The following is an 18,330-nucleotide window of genomic DNA, read 5'->3' on the forward strand; positions in this document are numbered from 1 at the left end:
AAAAAAAACAATAATTAGATGCAGTTATTTATTCGGTCCAGTTTTGATGTGTGTTTTAGGTCATTGTCATGAACCTAACCTGGAGTACCCAGCTGTGTTCTGGCTTTAACTATCTAGCTTCTGTCTAACTACTACTATCTTTGCAAGAATGTGGAGGTGGTCCTACTCCTTTATTATTCCATCCACTTTCTGCAATGTACCACAATTACTGACAGCAAAATAGCGCCAGAGAATGATGCTAGCATCACCATGCTTAAGAGCTGGTACAGTGTTCTTAGATTTGAAAGCATCATCTTTGCCCCTCCACACATACCCTCTGTTATTGTGACCAAGTAGCTCAGTTTCTGACACTGGTCTTCCAGCAGTTTCCAGTTCCTTGGAATTTCTCATTGTTCTGAGTGTTGGCCAGTGAGTGCTGTCAAACAAATTCTTTTTATGCTGCCAAAGACAAACTACAGTTATAGTCAATCATAATCACCAATGCGAAGTTAGTAATGAAATGAAACTGCAGAACCTTAACTTTTAAAATATTTGAGTGTATATATATATTTGAGCCTGCATGTGCACTTGTGATCTTGTGTGGATTAGAGAAAATCCAAAATAAATTCAGATTAGTGTTTTTTGAACAAAGAAAGATGTATGCTGTACAATCGTTCCATCCTGGGAAATGAACAGTTCAAAATTACTAAGAAATTCAGGCCCATGATGAGCGTTCCACTTCTGACCACAACTATATTTATAAATGGCTGCACACAATCCATGTATCGTATACAAATGTATTAATTTAGAATTACCCTCCCACGCTTCCAGACATATTTTTATTTAGTATAGGAAAAAGGAGAGAACAAATTCCTTTTAGCTTATTTGATTAGTTTCTGATAACACTTACAATCCCTCTTTTCACATTATAATCATGGCAAAAAGAAAGTACACCATCTTTCAATTCACAGGTTTTACAAATCAGGACATAATAAAAATAATCTGATCCTTAGCAGGCCTCAAAATTAGGAAAATTAAACCTCTGACAATCAACTAAATGACAGATATGACACATTTTGCTAAATGACACATATTACAATGTGCAGTGTGTGTAGGTGTTAAGATTTGGATTTGCTTTGCAGCCACGGGCCCTGGGCTTCTTGCGGTTACTGACTCGACCATGAACTCCTCTGCATACCAAATTATTCAAGAATCAAATGTAAGGCCATCTGTCTCATAGATAAAGCTTGGTCAAAACTGGTTCATACAACAGGACAGGACCTTAATATAACCTGAACCTCAATGGGCTGAAGCAACACTGTAACAGAGAGTAGGGTAAAATTCCTCTGCAAGAGACAAGTCATACAGAAAACGATTACTTTAAGTTGTTGTTGCTAAAGGAGGCTCCATAAACTATTAATTTATGGGGTGTACTTAATTTTTCATAAACTGCTTCTGAAAGAGATGTAAATAGACTCTTCATTAGACAGAACCTTTGCAAAACAGCTTGTGCAGACTTCCGAAGTACTGAGTACGTCAGCTGATATCTTCAATACCTCGCTGGAGAAATGTGCCAGCCTGCTTTAAGGCCTCCACCATTTTTCTGTTTCCCAAAAACAATTAAAATTCGCCTTGATGACTACAGTCCTGTTGCTTTGACCTCATTAGTAATGAAAATGTTTGAGGATGTTGTGTTGTCACATTTCAAACCCATCATTGACCCCCTCCTGGATCCCTTGCACTAAAGTTATGCTTTCAACACCATCATCCCAGCCAGGGCTGGACTGGGACAAAAAATCGGCCCGGGCATTTTGACTAGAGACCGGCCCACCAGGATAAAGATTGAAAATGTGACGTCATTCAGGGGTAAAACCGCAAAGGATTCTGGGAACTTGTGGCAAGAGGTACTAGCGATAAAAAGAAACCCAAAAAATGCCAAGAAGCTGTTGTATTATTAACTGCAATAGCTGGTCGCATGACAGCCACGGGAAGCCGACGGGTAAAGAGATCGTTTTTTTTTTTTTATCGGATTACGTCGCTGAAGAGAAATTTTTTAAGCCATGTTTCCGAAGTAAGAGCCGACGGATGGTCTGGATATACCAAATATAACGTCTCAGAACACTCCAGCTCACATGTTAGTCTGCTCCAAGCATTCCCACAAAGGTCAGAGTTTTGTTGTAGTTAATGCGTCATTTTTCTTAACATAATTGGGGTGGCAGAGCAGGTCAGCCACTAATCAGAAGGTCGGTGGTTCGATCCCAGGCTGCATCCTGGCTGCATGTCAAATATCCTTGGGCAAGATACTAACCCCATGTTTGCCTACTGGTGGTGGTCAGAGGGCCTGGTGGCGCCTGTGTCCGGCAGCCTCGCCTCTGTCAGTGCGCCCCAGGGCAGCTGTGGCTGTGGCTGTGGCTACAATGTAGCTTGCCATTGCCAGTGTGTGAATGTGTGTGTGAATGGGTGAATGACTGAATGTAGTGTAAAGCGCTTTGGGGTCCTATGGACTAGAAAAGCGCTATACAAATGCAGGCCATTTACCATTTAATTGGTGATATAGGTTACAAGCAAGTCTGGCGCTGAACAGAAATTGTCGCGCTATGCTCTTTTATTTATTGTGCATAAATAGTAAATTATCCTGACACAATATTGCGTTTCGCTTCTGTTATTATGGTACATTGAGAAAAACATATACTTTTATTCACAGGATAAAACAGTTTTTTTGTATCACTAATTGTCCAGTGCGATTACAGCATACAATATTATTGTCACTGCTACATTTCTGTGATGCTACCAGAAATTATTTCCACTACTAATTAATTACCGTTGAGCTCAAAGGTTATATTAATAAACGGTTAACGAATGTGTATTTATGAGGACGATTTGTGAGACTGGTAAACTTATGATACGTACGATGGTCTTTCGTTCTACACGGTGCATTTCAAGGTCCTGCACCCATCTGTCGGTAAACTGTACCTGGGCTTGTTGCAGTGATCTGAAGTTACTAAACTTCACGAGTGTATGCACTCACTCCAAGAACCGTATAATTATAAATTTGAGCGTGGTGAAAGTTGAGCAGCACGCTGACGTCTTTTGTCCACTCTGGGTGCTCCTAAGGGTCTGACTCTTTCACTCCTTTGATTTTTTCCTCGTATTTTTCTTTGTCTTTTCGTCGAGTCTGTCTTTGTATGGACCGGCATTGTTCTCCTTTTGTTTTGTACATTCCTTTTTTGTGCGGCAAAGAAAAAACAAGAAGGTATTGGAACCGGAGAATGAACGTTTTGCGGTGCTGCAAACGCTTGCATTTGATGCGGTACTTGGATTGTTTTGCCACGAGTTCCCGGCATGCAATGCGCGAAAATCACGTGATTGCTAAACACGTGTTAAAACCTGAATCCTTTGTTTCTGTAATACTAGAAAAATAAAACAATAAAACAAAAAACAGATTAGATTTAATATTAAATGTGCCTTTGTAGTTGTAAATGTATTATTTATTATGAAAATATTTTACAGTAGGAAAGCTTGCTTAAGTAAAATAATGTAAATTATCAGCTGACATGACGGTGAGCAACTAAAAAAACTTAACTCAGTCAAATGATGAATTCCTTGAAAATGATCAACACAATGCATTTTGAACGTGATATGATAATGCGTGAAACACCACAGATTCGATTTGTTTTTATTTGATAATATAACAGCACAAAAACTAACACACGAATTGCACATTTTTTACCATTAAAAATGTAACAAAGTAATGACAGAGACACATACAGAGAAAAACAAAAAGATTTTACATAGCATCATAAATGCCTCGTATGCTTTCTGGAAACCCAGTGCTTGAGTCTCATCTGTATTTCTCAGCAAGAACAGCAGCAAACGCTGACAGGTACTTGTCCATGGCGGCGTGAGCCACCGGTGTGAATTCATCCCCCAAGTAACAGGCAAGGCTGACGAGCATACTGTGCGACAGCAGCTGCAGGAGAAACACAAAAGATTGGTAAAAAGTGAACAACATACTTACATAATTTATAGTATGTGTCAGTTTTCTGAAAATCATGAACCCACACACTGCCATTTGTCGTCCTCAGTGTGTTATTGTTAATATAGTGATGTAGTATTGTGTAATTTGCACAGAAAGCATGTCTGATAATTTTAAGTGCCAAACAATGCATTAAAAATATCGTCTCCTCCTCACCCTCTCGCCTCACAACGGCTAGTTTCACAGCTTGTAATTCCCCAAACATCCACAATTGTCATATATGTATAATACAATACCGTATACTTATACACATTGTCATTTTGTTCACTTATAATTTTTTTTTAACCATTTTTCAGATTTCCCGACTGGTTCACATACTGCCTTTTTGCACCCCATTTCAATATTCCTGGAGGAACCCATTTAATCAAATGTATTATTTATTTTAATTAGTGCTGTCAAAAGATTAAAAAAAACATTTTTCCATTTTTTTTCCTCCTCCATAAAACAAACTAGTTGATTTGTCATCTGAACAGGCTGGAAAAACAAAACAGCAGCAGACTTACAGTTAGTAAATCTGTTGTTTTCTTTTTAGTTCAGTTAAACTCTATTATAGAATTACTGAAAAAATCCCTACATACTAATAGGATTATCTTTTGCATGCAGAATTAAAATGCACAAATAAATACAATTTCATACATTGCAGTCACCTGTACGCCTTATAGCATACAACAAAGAAATTGCACAAGTATATAGCGTGGTGAAAGTTGAGCAGCACGCTGACGTCTTTTGTCCACTCTGGGTGCTCCTAAGGGTCTGACCCTTTCACTCCTTTGATTTTTTCCTCGTATTTTTCTTTGTCTTTTCGTCGAGTCTGTCTTTGTATGGACCGGCATTGTTCTCCTTTTGTTTTGTACATTCCTTTTTTGTGCGGCAAAGAAAAAACAAGAAGGTATTGGAACCGGAGAATGAACGTTTTGCGGTGCTGCAAACGCTTGCATTTGATGCGGTACTTGGATTGTTTTGCCACGAGTTCCCGGCATGCAATGCGCGAAAATCACGTGATTGCTAAACAAGGGGGAGGGTGCATCCAGCCTCCTCGGCTGTAATTGGTCCAGCCCAGAGTCGATCATGACCAATTGGCCAATCCAACACCTTTCATTATATATACCCTTCCTAAAAAAAAAAAAATCCATCGGCCCATAAAAACAAAAAATCGCCAGCGGCCCACCGGGCAAATGCCCGGTATGCCCGATGGCCAGTCCAGCTATGATCCCAGCTCTACGTCTCTCCAGGCTGAATGCACCTGCTCCTACCTACACTGGGATTAGTGACTTCCTGTTTGACAGAAGGCTGCTTGTGAGATCAGGCAGGCCCATTTCAGATTCAAAGAAGGTGTTCTTACTTTGACTGTCATGACTGTACATAAACCCTTCGTTTTATTGTAAAATGACTATAGGAAGCAGCTGTTTGTTTCACAGGAATGTGCGCAAGTGGACAACAAGCTTGTCACGGCAGTATTTCAGGACAATGTTTTTATACTCCAAAGCACCTCAGTAACATAAAATCACTGGAAACAAACAAATGAACAACAATAATGCTAAATATTTTCTAAAATAGTCAGGAACATGTAGCCTATTAGTTTGTGGACATCATAAAACATAAAAACAAAAAATCAGCCAGGAGCAGGAAACAGGAAAAAAAATATTATCATCAAAGAAATCTCAAATACTTTCGTGACTTGAATATGGAAACACATGTATGGCATCCTAATACTAAAACAGACATAACAGAATACTGTAACTGGCATGAAGCAAAACTTTGTAATAGAGGAAGAAAAATGAAAAAGTGAAGACAAAAGTGACCTTGCTAAAGCTGAAATTAAGGAAACAAAAAAATTGTTTGAAATGTATATTTCTTTAAAAAGGCCACATTACATAATCACATTCTTTCTGTCTTTTATATGATTTGTCTGTTATAGCCTTACATTAAAATAACCGTGAGTCGTTTTTAGGTAAAAATAACAACATACATATAAAAATATCCATTTCGACTGACATGTTTCCTGTAACAGACTAAATAAATCTGGGTAAAAGGGACGTTAAACCAAACTAAATCACAACACTGCACATTGAGGAGAATAATACTTTCACACACTGTACTGTTGCTGCTGATCTTCCGCAGTGCAGTTTGCAGTTTGCAGTTTAGTATGCTTTGAAATTTGAATATCCTCATATGTGAGGATATTTTTTTACTCACAACTTTCACCCTAAAAGCAGAGGATAGCCAGCAGGTGGAGTATTTTTACTAAAGCAGGAAAATCAACCTCTCGTTCCCAATAAGTCTCTATGATTTCATGTGACCTCACATGTAGTAGTATACCTATTCTATACCTCTTCAAACAGCCCGTGTTGAATCAGCTACATACATGGGAAAGCAGGCCAAGGCCAAGTGAAAGATTAAAGGGTTTTCTCATTTCTCTAATTTATGCCTTCTCATGTCCCCTGTTCTTCCTCCTGTCTCAGTTCCTAAAATGCATCTGCAGGTCTTGCTACAAGAAGCTACAATCGAGGATGCACAGGTATGTCCTTTGTCCTCTTTTATGCACTGAAGTGTTTCACTTGCAGTGTATAAAAGAGTTTTGCAGACAGCTGGAATAAACAGTGGAAAGAGAACTCTGCACACAAGCAACCATATCACAATGTGTTTAAAATGATCAGTTGTGTTATCAAATGTTCTGAACTCTTCTATCTGTGTGTGTTTAACAAAAATATCTCAAATTTTCACAATCCAGTTTGTTGTAAATATAAATAATGTGTTGTCATTTTGGAGAAGTGCATGCTTTGGGTAGGAGCACGCTTGGGAACATGAGGACCTTGGCCTGCATGAAAGACAAGTTAGGAAGCACAGCGATCACCCTGGAAGCCTCTTCACTCAGCTCTTCACTCGGCAGGAATTTTCTGTCAGAGAGCACACGCAACCAAACAGTAACAGTTAAACTGGCTTTGAATTATTTCAATTTAAAACAAAAAACAGATCATATATCAGATTCACTGACCTCACTGAAATGCTCGTCTTCTCTGCGGAGGACATCAGGCGATTCAAAGTGTCCTCTAGGTGGCTGCTGTTAGTGTTGATTTCCAGCTTGCTGATGGTCAACTCATACAGCTCTGGATCAATTCCTTTACACAAAAGTGTTTCGTTATAACAAGACATACACCACAAGCAGCATTGAAGGCAGGGGTGGGCAAATAATTTTCCCAAGTTCCCAAATGAAATTGGGATTGTTGTGGGTGGATGCATTAAAAAGCTTATAAAGAGATGAGCCCACTCCCAACCAGTCGTGGCAGATGGCTGCCCCTCTTTGTGTCTGGTTCTGCTGAAGGTTTCTTCCTGTTAAAATTAAGTTTTTCCTTCCCACTGTCAGTAAAGTGCTTGCTGATAGGGTGTCTAATTGTTGGGGTTTCTCTGTATTATTGTAGGATCTTTACCTTATAACATTGAGAAGACTGTTGTTGTGATTTGGCATTATATAAATAACATTGAATTAAATACATAAGATTAATATTGAGCAGAATTGAGTTCAGCTTAATGGTCTGGCCTTCCACAACAGTCCCAGTTTCTAATGTGGCCTCTTGAGAAAAGTATTTGTCCACCCCTGATCTAGGCTCATTTCTGTATTGCTCTAAGTATCACAATTGAAAGGTGTAGTTATTTACCTGGAGGGGGACTCTGGCTTTGGGTGCTACTGCTGGACCTGCTCTCATCCTCAGGACCAAAGTAATCCAGACTGAGAGCAGAACAGTCTGTGCTAGCATAAGGGAGAAAGAAGAAGAGGTCTGAAGCTTTGTCTTTTTATCAGGACAGTCAAAGGAAATGGGTACAATCATTAAGGTAAATAAAAGAACCTCAATGGCATGTGGTGTCAGCAGTTTTGTTTGTTAGAAGTTATCTACATGTACTCTCCATGACTTGGAGTGTACACTTGGAAGGCAAGTATATGTATATTGGTATGTTAGTTTAAGTTTAAATCAGTGTTTTGGAGCCTGCTGTGGTGGAAGTCTTTAAGTGTGTTTCACTGAGAACACCCAGTGGTGTTGTGTACTGTAGTGAAACCTTTTTCACAGAAGACATACTGTGACTTGTCACAACAGGAATGTAACAAGGGCTTAGTTACCATAAGTCACATCAAATCATGTGCCACAAGAAATCCTCTAACTTTATACTTTATACTTAATGTGTCCATGATATTTTTTGTGTAAATAAAGAGCAGAGGTTTTTTTGGGCACACTAAGTTATATGTTAGAGCCATGTTACCAGATGAAGAATAAATATAACCAGCAGTGAAAATTTGACTTTAGACTCAAATTGAGGCATTATTGTTCAGTCATGTTGTCATTTGTAATGCCTGTTAATGTTAAAGTAAAACTGTACTGACAAAACCAGTCACAACCAGGAGGCTGCCACTTCACTGCAATGAAGAAGGTTAAACAGTAGAGGTCAGCAGAAACACACCGCTAAAGTTGGGTTTATTTTAGTCCGTTTCCCTTTTAAGTTTTATATGTGATTATTGTGTGTAATACTAGTGAATGGTAATGCTAAAAGGTTCTAGCTTAAAGATGAAATAGAATAATCGAATCAAATTAGTAGTCTTTTGTACTAATTGATGAGGATTGCCTCCTCCTGAAGACTCTGGTGGATTTGTCCTTATAAGGTCATGAAATAAAACCTTGTCATTTGTAGTTAAAAAATGACCCCAAGTTCTGATTTTTTTCCATTTTTGTGTGCAACTGAAGTAGTCTTAAAGGTCAATTAATACCAACTAACCTTGTGTAAACACACACAAACACACACACACAGTCTGACTAGACAACCACACCTGATTACTACCAGTCCTAACTAAAAATAACTTAGAGATTTTCAGAAGCGCAGAGTCAGTTAAATGACCTTTCAGCAACACAATAATCCTAAATCCAAAGAAATTCTGAAGAACTTAAGAAGAAAGTGATAAATACATCAGTCTGGGATGGGTTACAAAGCTATTTTTGAGGCCAGTTCATGTAAACCCTTGCAGACACATGGCCTCCAGATCCACAACGACACATTATCAATAAATAAAGACTTTCCAGGACGGCTCATCCGGGAAGTCATAAAAAAAAAAAAAAATAGAAGTCAGCAGAAACACATCTAAAGAGAAAGATGTAAGAAACTGTGCACAGTGGGCAAAAATGAGACCCATGGAAGAGTGTAGACGTTATAGCATCTTTTGAAGAATACTAAGGCTTATACAGACTCTGCTAAGACATACTCTACTGGACTCAGACATTTTGGGTCAATGTTTTAAAGAATGATTAGGATGAACTTTTTGTAAGAGAAAAAGTGTCACACCTGGTATAAACCAGACTCAGAATTCAACAAATTGGATGCTTTACAAAGAGTCAAGCGTGGAAGTGTTAGTGTTGTGAATGCTGTTGGTGCCAGTTGGCAGAGAGAAACTTGATATTGACCAAAAATCTTGTAGAGCAAAAAGTAGTTGCGGCTGCTCCTGAAGGGTCACCACAACAGGTGGATCTGCTTTGTTACGTTTCGGTGTTGTCAGTGTTTTGTTTTTTGCGTGACTGTCATGTATTTCCTGTTTTACTTTGAAAGTCTGTGTTATCTTAGTGTGTTCATTTTACTTTTCCTTGTCTCGTCAGGTCTAATTTGCCCCAGCTGTGTTTCCCTCCTGTGGTCCATTCCCTGATTGCTCCTTCTATGTATTTAAGCCTTGTGTTTCAGGATGTCATGGTCGCGATCTCCCCCCCCCCCGTGTTGTAAATAAATAGTTTGTTATAAATAGTTGTCAATGGGTTTGTCAATGCTTTTGTTATGGGATATTTTCATTTTGGGATTTTGGTGGAGAGCCTTCGTGGTTTTATTTTCCTTATTTCTGTTTTTCTACGTTGCACCCCGGTTGCCTAGGCCGGGGTGTAACAGCTTGGATTCTCCTAACGCACCCCTCCCATTTATCTGGGCTTGAAACCAGATCGATGATTACGCTAGCATGTCTGGGGGCTCTTGCCAAAAATCCCAGAACTCAGTTTCGAGTGCAAGGGCAACCCTGGTGAGACAATGATCTAAACATAACAGTAAACAAAACACTTCCAAGAAGTTCACTTCTAAATGGCTCATGAATTGAATAAAATTCCATTTTAGTGTGAGCTAGTTTGAGGTTGGACTTGAACCCCACTGAGATGCTGTGGGAAGATCTGAAAAGAACCATTAGGCCTCAAAACCAGCCCCCTAAATGTGGCTGCACCAAAGCACAAAGCATTTGGTTGTACGTGTTCTAAAGGTGGCACAATTGGCTATTAAATTCAGAGACGCGATTTCTTATTACTTATAAAGTAATCGCGTCTCTGAATCACATTACAGAATTACAGAATCATTCCTCAAAAGGCTCAACACAATCATTTAGTGCTAACTGAATGTTTTTATGTAAAATCTTGTTTGAATATCTGACAGTTTGGAACACAAAAATGACAAAATGTAAATTAGATGGAGGTTAAAAAAAGTCTCTGCTTTTTGGACTTTTACATTTGTCTTGCAAAAAAAAAAAAAAAAAAAATCAATAAATAAATAGAAAAGCCATGCAAATGGTTAAGCTTTGAGTAATGTAACTCTAGTCAACCACTGAGAAGAGTGGTTTTGTCACAAAGTGATAAAAGAGTGAAAACATGAAGAGAAGAGAAGACAAACCAAGCAGAAAGGATCAACCGATTTATTTCAGTATTTACAACTATTTCCCTCTACTCTGATAGCAGTGCATTAATTCTCAATTTGAGCAGTAAATCTGAATAAATTAAGAGGAAAAAAAGTTTTTTGTCACTGTAGGTCCAAACATTATTTCACTATTTGGGAGAAAAAAAAAGCACTCATTAGAAAATGCTTAGCAAAAGGCACAACTCATTATTTTAAAAAAAGAAAAGAAAAAAAAAGTGTGTGTTTACAGGAATAGTGCAGAAACATGTTTGATTGATAATGAAACACTGAAAAGCACTCAAAACCCGTTTTCTCAAAATAAAGCAAATTGGAATCAAACACTGCCACACAGAACGATCAGATCTAGAATCAAGTGCAAAAAAACTAAAAGAAAAACAAAGAATTAAGTATTAACTGACGACATAAAAATCACACCTGCAAGCTTTAACTGTGACTCCTCCTTTGCAATTTTAATTATGAAAGCCTGCTTTCTATTAGGACAGTAATCCCACAAATTAAATTTATCCCAAAATTGGCTTCATATCTAACAGAAATAAATAAATAATAAATTACAGAACAGACGACACACAGTTACATAAAATGATGTACAATAATAAGATTGCATCCTGCATCTTCTTGTATTAATAGATTTGTTCTTGCAAACTAGTAATGTGTTTTGACTTTCTTTCTGCACTCAGCACCACTTACACCCTGCACACTGCCCTCTGCTGTGCAAGCTTCATTATTACAACTTTAATCTTTGTTCTGCCCTATGTTTAGTCTTCTATGTGTTGCCGATCTAAAAATAAAATAAAATAAAAAATTACAAATAAATGAAAACAAACAAAACTGAACTCAGATGATCGGGAGACGTAAAATCTCTTTTCGTACAGTTGCCTGAGGACCTGCAGACTGAAATCATCCAGATTTGAGCAAGAACATTACTGCTCAAGTCCAGGAAATGGATGTAGTAGCTGCTCAGTGCCATCCTTAGTTATATACATGTATATATCAATAAACACCATCAAAAAAGATGCTATGTTTCATGCTACAAATTAGAAATGGATTTTATATTTTAGTTAGTAGTCACAATTCACATTTTTAGGTTAGTAAGCTATGCTTTCAGCCACGCTGCATGTCATACATCGAAAACAAACTCTTTGTTAGAATTATTTAGCACATTTTATTTTACCTTTACCCTCTTAAACATTTGCAGCAGCAAAATGATTTGCGTGGCAAAGTTTGTGTATACTGCTGTTTTACAGCAATGACAGAGCTATATCTTTTTTAGTGTGTTGGTTTGAATCCATGTCGCATTAAGTTATGAAAGAACCAGATGGGATTTTCCTACCTGCCCTTTTGTTTTTTTGTTTGTGGTCTCATCAAAAAGTTCTGCAATTCAATTGACAAATTCAAATTAACAAAAAAACAAAGAACTAAAAACAAACAAACAAAAAAATACAACAACAAAAAAACCCCAAAAAACTGCACCCCAGCAATACTTGGCTGAAGTCCCCTTCAAGATCATCTCCTTAATCTTTGCTTTCAAAAAGTTTGATGTTCATTATGAAATTAGGCAGTCATGCTTGAAGTGATCCAGATGTGCACAGGGAGATTACACTGAAGGGGAGATTGGCCATATTTTAATCTAATTTGCGTTTTTCTGTGGACTCTTGGAACCTTTTTTTTTTAAAATCATACTTTTTGATCAAAGAGAATATTTAATAATTTTTAATTTATAACTCACGATTTTTGGAATTTAGGATGAATACAAACGTTCATTTGAAAACTGCAAAAACATAAAACTGAACAGTACAATAAGTTATGATTCTCATTGACTTGATAAAACATTCCTGAGCAAAAAAATAAATAAATAAGTATACTGGTATAGATTATTCTTTTTTAATTTGTCTTTACTAGAAATGTCTAATGGCTGACTTACAGTAATTCTGGCAACAGGTTGACGATATTAGTACTAAGGACCTGGGAGTTTGACCCCCACAATAGCCAAAAATTAAAAGAGACCAAAAAAAAAAAAAAAGATCCTTTAGAAGAACAAATCTGTTGATTATTCAGAGTGCACGTTATTTTCATGCTCAGTGAGTAAACCACAAAACAGAAATGAAACAGGTTAGTATGCACATCATGTCTTCAATAGGCTTCTTACACATCAGGTGTGAGTTCATTAGAAATTTTCCATAAATAAATTAGACTGAGATCATTTTTTTCCTCAACAGGACAACAGGTAAATACAACAGGTGAAGAAAAAGAGCAAAAAGGGAGATCAGCACAGTGTTTCCCCTGTTTTTGGTCATGATTTCAAAATACTGGATGATTGTTATTCTTGAGAGGAAATTATTATTAAAGGAAAATATTATATTTTGATGACATGTTGTGATCCCGTATTACTGCAAAGTGCCTTAAGGGGAAACACAGTAAATTCAAAGAGAAAAAGCACATGCTGTGAAGATAGTGAGAAGCCCAGAGTTAAATCTTAACAAAAGGTTTGGTTTGATAATAGAAGCCATGACTGGTAGTCTACTTCCGACCCCAGAAATGTGGGGCTCGGCGAGGGGACGTACCGTCCTGAGAGCTGCTAAGGCCACGACCGCTCCAGTCCAGCTGGCTGGAAGGGAGCTCCTCCTGCCACGACACAAAATTGACCTTCTTTAGTGGCATTTTAAGTTATTCCATTCAAGTGTAATGCTTTGTGATTTTGTTTAATGAGTCAAATCAAACAGACAAGTTTACCTGCGCTGAATGTGTTGAGGGGCCCGGTATATCCCGGGGCCCTGGAGGTGCTTGTGCTGTAACAGCTGTGCTTCCTGAAGAGCAGGCAGCTGGCACGGCATCTTTGGTTGGCTCAAGCATTCCCTGAAAGTGACAGAAACTGATATTCCAGCTGGGAAACACTGAATAAAGATACATAAAGAGCAACCGGTCCCACAGGGAAGCGACAAAGCCCAGTATGCTTTAGTACTACTGAATCTGTCCTCAATTCACAGACAATCAGACAAGACACAGTTTGTCTGATCTCCTACCACACACACCAGTGAAGTTTATTCACATTTACTGCAGCAAGACTCACCAGACTGGATGCAAAAGCAGGCACAGTCACAGACTGCTTATTTCTCCCAGTGAACACCTTGGAATTGGGAATGAGCAAGTGTTAGGAACACTATAGCATTGGAAGATACCAAGAGAATTTTTGGTCCATTTTAGCAGCAGTTTAAGCCATGTAATGGAAAATGCTACTGATGCCTAACTCACAACGTTTCTTGTGTCCACGCCAAGACAACTGAGCAGAGTCCTGTTAGTATGGGAGCCCCCCCATTGAAACTGGAGCCCAACTGCATTGTGGACATCCTGATGTGGCCTCAATATCTCCTGCTGAATCCTGGAAGGTCAGAAGAAAATTTAAAAGCAGCTAAGATTTTGAGAAGTTATTACTTTATCTGCTATATCAAGGAATGAAATTCTAAAATGTTAAGGATACCACTACAAATTGAAAAATTTATGCACTAATGTGATTAGTGCAAACTAATCGTATAGGGTACATCTTCAGACCAGATTTCTATTAACCCATTCATGCATGAATTATGACAACCTCAATCAGGATTTTTTTCTTAAATATTTTTATTCATCTTTAGGCAAAAAAGATTTTTGAACTTTATTTTTAAACTATTTTTCAAATAGTTTTTGACATGTCCACAAACATCACCTTTGGAGTGGGTGGCAGGGTATGGAGTGACACATCAGTGTCCAATGTAGTGGTTTATGTGCACATAAAAAAAAACACCAAGAAATCACAGAAAATTAACCAATCCTAAGCCTGAGGGGAAGTTGACAGACTAGCTGATGGCTTTCCAGATTGGTTAAGCCATAATTCAGGAGTTTCTCCTCACCGCTGAGCACTGCTGGGGACTGGTACCTCCTCCCCACTCTCAGAGAGATGCTCAGCTTGAAGCAAAGCACTGAGGCCAACCAGCTCCTTCTCATCTTCCACAGCTGGAACCACTACCTTTGGGAAACTGGCTTGAAGGATTTCCTGGACACGACAGGGCAGTGAATCCTGGTCAGATAGGAATATAAGATGGTTCATTTTTAAACTAGAATTTCAGAAATATCTATTTATCTTTTTAAAACATTAATATGCCTTTAAATAGCTTAAATTCTTTTTAAAAATTGGTAACATTTAATAATAAAAACAGACAACCGATAATGTAAGCAGAAGTTTAGGTTTTTAAATAAAATTAACTTCTACCTGAGAGCTGTTTCTTCTTGTTCCTTCCACTCTGTCCTGCTTATTCTTTTCCTCATCGTCTACATCAGTCTGCAGGCTGCTGACTGGTGCTCTGAACTGTCTCCAACTTCTTCCATCCTCTGCACTCTGGTCATTGAATTCCACCCACGACCCCTCTTCATCCTCCTGCGTGGGCGCCGAGCAGAAATCTGCAAAGCTGTCACTCAGTGGGAGATTTCCCAGAATCTGCACCCCTGCATCAGCTGTTTGAAGATCTTCTTGAGGTCTGTGATGCTCAAAACTGCTGTCAGTAAAGTCAGCAAATCTGTCTTGCAAATTTGTTCCAGATTGTGACTGTTTGGAGGTAGCAGAATTTTCCTGAGTCGGATATTCGTAGTGATGAATGTCCCTGTCTGACTCAGTCTGGTTGAGGTTTGTCACATTACTGTTTCCAAAAGAGTCAGAATGTCTGCAGTTTCCCAGGTCTTCATCTTCATCAAACTGGTCCCAGTCAGTTTGATCATCTTGAGAAGCAAGGGATGAAACATTTGGTTCCAAATCTGCAGAAGCAACCTCAAATGACAAATCATCACTGAAGGATGCCAAGTCCTCTGACATAGGCTCATGCATACTACATGTTTGAAAGATTTCTTCTGCATCTCCATCGTCCTGTACCTCAGAGGTTTGAAGAGAATTAAAGCTATTCCTCCTTTCCCTCTGACTATCCCAAGGCTTATCTAGCTCCTCCTCTTCAGAAGGAAAACTCCAATTTCCTGTAGCTTCCTGAGGCTGATGATGGACCTGAGATGGTTGCACAAGTGCTGCATCTCTTTTCTCCCTGATCTCAGTGCAGATGTTTTGTTTTTCTTTGTGTGCACAGTGATATCTGGGCTCAGATTCCATAATAAAATCCTCTCCTGATTCATGTATTTGTTCACTAAAGGTGCTGTTTGTCCCTTTTACTCTCGCATCCTCCTGCTCTGTGTTAGCCAGTGGAGAGAAGCCACAACACCAGGGGTGTCCCGTCTGCTTTGTAAACACAGTGAAATCAGCAAACTCCGTTTCCTCCACAGGAGACCGACCACCTACAGAAAAAGTATGGGCCCCAGAGTTATGTTCACTTTCAGCAAATCCATTTGTGAGGTGCAAAGAAGGTTCAGCATTATAATCCTCCTGTCCTACATCCATCTGAGCCTTACCAGACTCCAGCTTCACTTCGGATGTAGGCTGGGATTGTTCACCTGCGCAATTAGAGCTGCAACTGGGTTGATGGGTGGCTGGTTCTGAGGTTGGAGAAGGAGGTCTGAAACTAGAAGGTGACTCAGTTGCATCAGCAAAATTAAGAGAGGAGCAGGACATCCCGACAGAAAAGTCCTTAAACTCATCCTCCTCTGATGCCACCTCCCCATCACCATCATCATCCATCAGAGGCAAGGAAGAGGAGTGCAAGGGTATGATGTTGGGTTCCATGGGTTCTCCTTGCAGGACCCAAAGGACTCATGCACCTGGTAGAAGAAAGTGCACACAATCAGAAAAGAAGGATAAAAAAACAAAACAACAGCTTCTGGGAATAATTTCAGTGTTAAAGTTATTTGCTTAATAATTTATACTTAAAGGTTCTTTTTGGATAAAGCTTATATTTTCGTCTGGATCAAATGACCCTGAACCCTTGTTGGGGGGAGGGGGGGGGCCTTTCCATGATGCACTGAGCATTTCTTCCTTAATCATTTCTTTTCACTCTTTACTGCATTCAATCACTAGTAGTTATTAAACTGTGGCTCCTTCTACCGTACTCTCTTTTCTCCCATCTCTGCTCTCTTCCTTTGCTGGTCACGGCAGATCGCTCTTCCTCCCTGTGCCTTTTTCTACCAGAGGTTTTTTCCTGTTAAGAGGGACTTTTTCATTCCCACAGTCACCAAGTACTTGCTCATAGGGGGTTTTCCGATTGTTGGGCTTTTCTTTGTAATACTGTAGTGTCTCTCACTGATTAAATATTCCAATAATAAAAATGTGCTGGAAATAAGCAGGCCACGTCCCCTTTAAATATGAATATTTTTTTTACCTTTTAAAAAAAAGTTTTATTTTTATTTTATTAGCCTGGCTCACCTGAGATCAAAATAGCAGGCAGGTGGAACAAAAGACCAACTGAAATAAATTTGGCACAGCCCTGTGATCGTTGATTTCCACACTTGTGTACATGGGACTGCTGGCATTCTGCAGAGTTAAATAATGAGGAACTTGCACATAATGTACACAATGAGCAATCTGATTTCCTCATTTCAAATATCACCTTCTTTCATTTGATCTATAAAACCACCTGCATGACTCTCCACCTGGTTCTGATCCTAAGACGCAAGAGAGGCCAGCGCTGCCCCGGACAGTAAGCCGATACGGGAAACAATATCCGCAGCTTTGTGCTACTTAGATGAACAGCACAAACCCGAAGTCTTAGCCCTACAGGGTCACAGATAAGCTCTTAACGCAAAAAACAAATGAACTGGAGTCTATTCTGGTTCATTCTATTTAACAAATGTGATCATGTGAACTCTGTGCGTGTTTCTGTATTGAACAAGTTAACGCACGCCTTTTGTGGGCGAAAACAAGCACCGCCGTCCTGCCATTTTCTCCAGCCTCTTCATCCTGGACAGACAGACAGGTGTCATCGTGGCATGACGTGAACAGCTGAATGTAGAGTCATGTAAACGCAAACTGTTCACGAAACTCGCTAATTAGGTAGCACTGATGCAAAGAGAGCTTACTCACCAATAAATAATGGGGTTAAAATAAGGTAGTTCCCAAACGGCATTCCGCTGTCCTGTTACCGACACAGAAGCTGATTAGCTGACATGGCCAGCGGCTAGCTCATGTAGCCGCTGTCTGATGCTAGCTGTCCGTCAGAATCAGCCAGACAGTGACAGGCCGTTTAACGAGCAATCCCAGCTCTTTATTTATCACCTCTCGTTCACTTCGCCTGTCTGTCAACGGTGCAGCCCTTCTCCATCCTCTCGCGGTCTCCGTAGGCGTCACCTGGGATGCTAAAAGTACTAAGATGTCACACTCTGCTCCATCCACAGTGAAGGGAGTAACTCAAGGTCAGCGTCACAGATGGGGAAAGGGATGCCTCTTCAAATAGACGATCTTCGTTGAAGAATATCGCCTCCTACTGGAGGAAATTTATTCCTAAATTGCCTTTTTTTAACCTCCACTTTGTTACTGTCACTGTAAACAAACGAATGAACAAACTATGTTTCATGGATCTAAGTTAGCATCCTCAGGTTTGCAACTGTGGGAAATATATTCTTCCTGGTGTTTATCATGTTTTTTCACCTGTATCAGGTTATCTGTCCATAGGAGTTGCCCTTATCTCATATCCTACAGTACAAAGGCTTAGATC

General features: G+C 39.2%; 1 protein-coding gene across 5 annotated transcripts; it reads right to left on the minus strand.

Annotated features, from left to right (window-relative positions):
* Positions 1-5,472: 5,472 nt before the first annotated feature.
* aftphb (aftiphilin b) lies at positions 5,473-18,030 on the minus strand. Of its 5 annotated transcripts, none has more exons than XM_026189425.2 (11): positions 17,700-18,028; positions 16,178-16,441; positions 14,958-16,021; positions 14,599-14,765; positions 13,964-14,090; positions 13,782-13,838; positions 13,445-13,567; positions 13,276-13,336; positions 7,672-7,758; positions 7,011-7,134; positions 5,473-6,912 (listed from the first exon to the last, which is right to left on the minus strand). In XM_026189425.2, exons 2-11 carry the CDS (start codon positions 16,404-16,406, stop codon positions 6,774-6,776), a joined length of 2,178 nt encoding a protein of 725 aa, XP_026045210.1. In that variant the 5' UTR covers positions 16,407-16,441; positions 17,700-18,028; the 3' UTR covers positions 5,473-6,773. The 5 variants fall into 5 exon arrangements, with proteins under 5 accessions (XP_026045210.1, XP_026045206.1, XP_026045209.1 ...); XM_026189421.2 differs by adding an exon at positions 17,519-17,576 and having other exon boundaries at positions 14,958-16,441; XM_026189424.2 differs by having other exon boundaries at positions 16,136-16,441; positions 17,700-18,027.
* Between the last annotated feature and the right edge of the window lie 300 nt (positions 18,031-18,330).

Source organism: Astatotilapia calliptera, chromosome 13 (assembly GCF_964374335.1).
Source record: "Astatotilapia calliptera chromosome 13, fAstCal68.1, whole genome shotgun sequence".
Taxonomy (NCBI): domain Eukaryota; kingdom Metazoa; phylum Chordata; class Actinopteri; order Cichliformes; family Cichlidae; genus Astatotilapia; species Astatotilapia calliptera.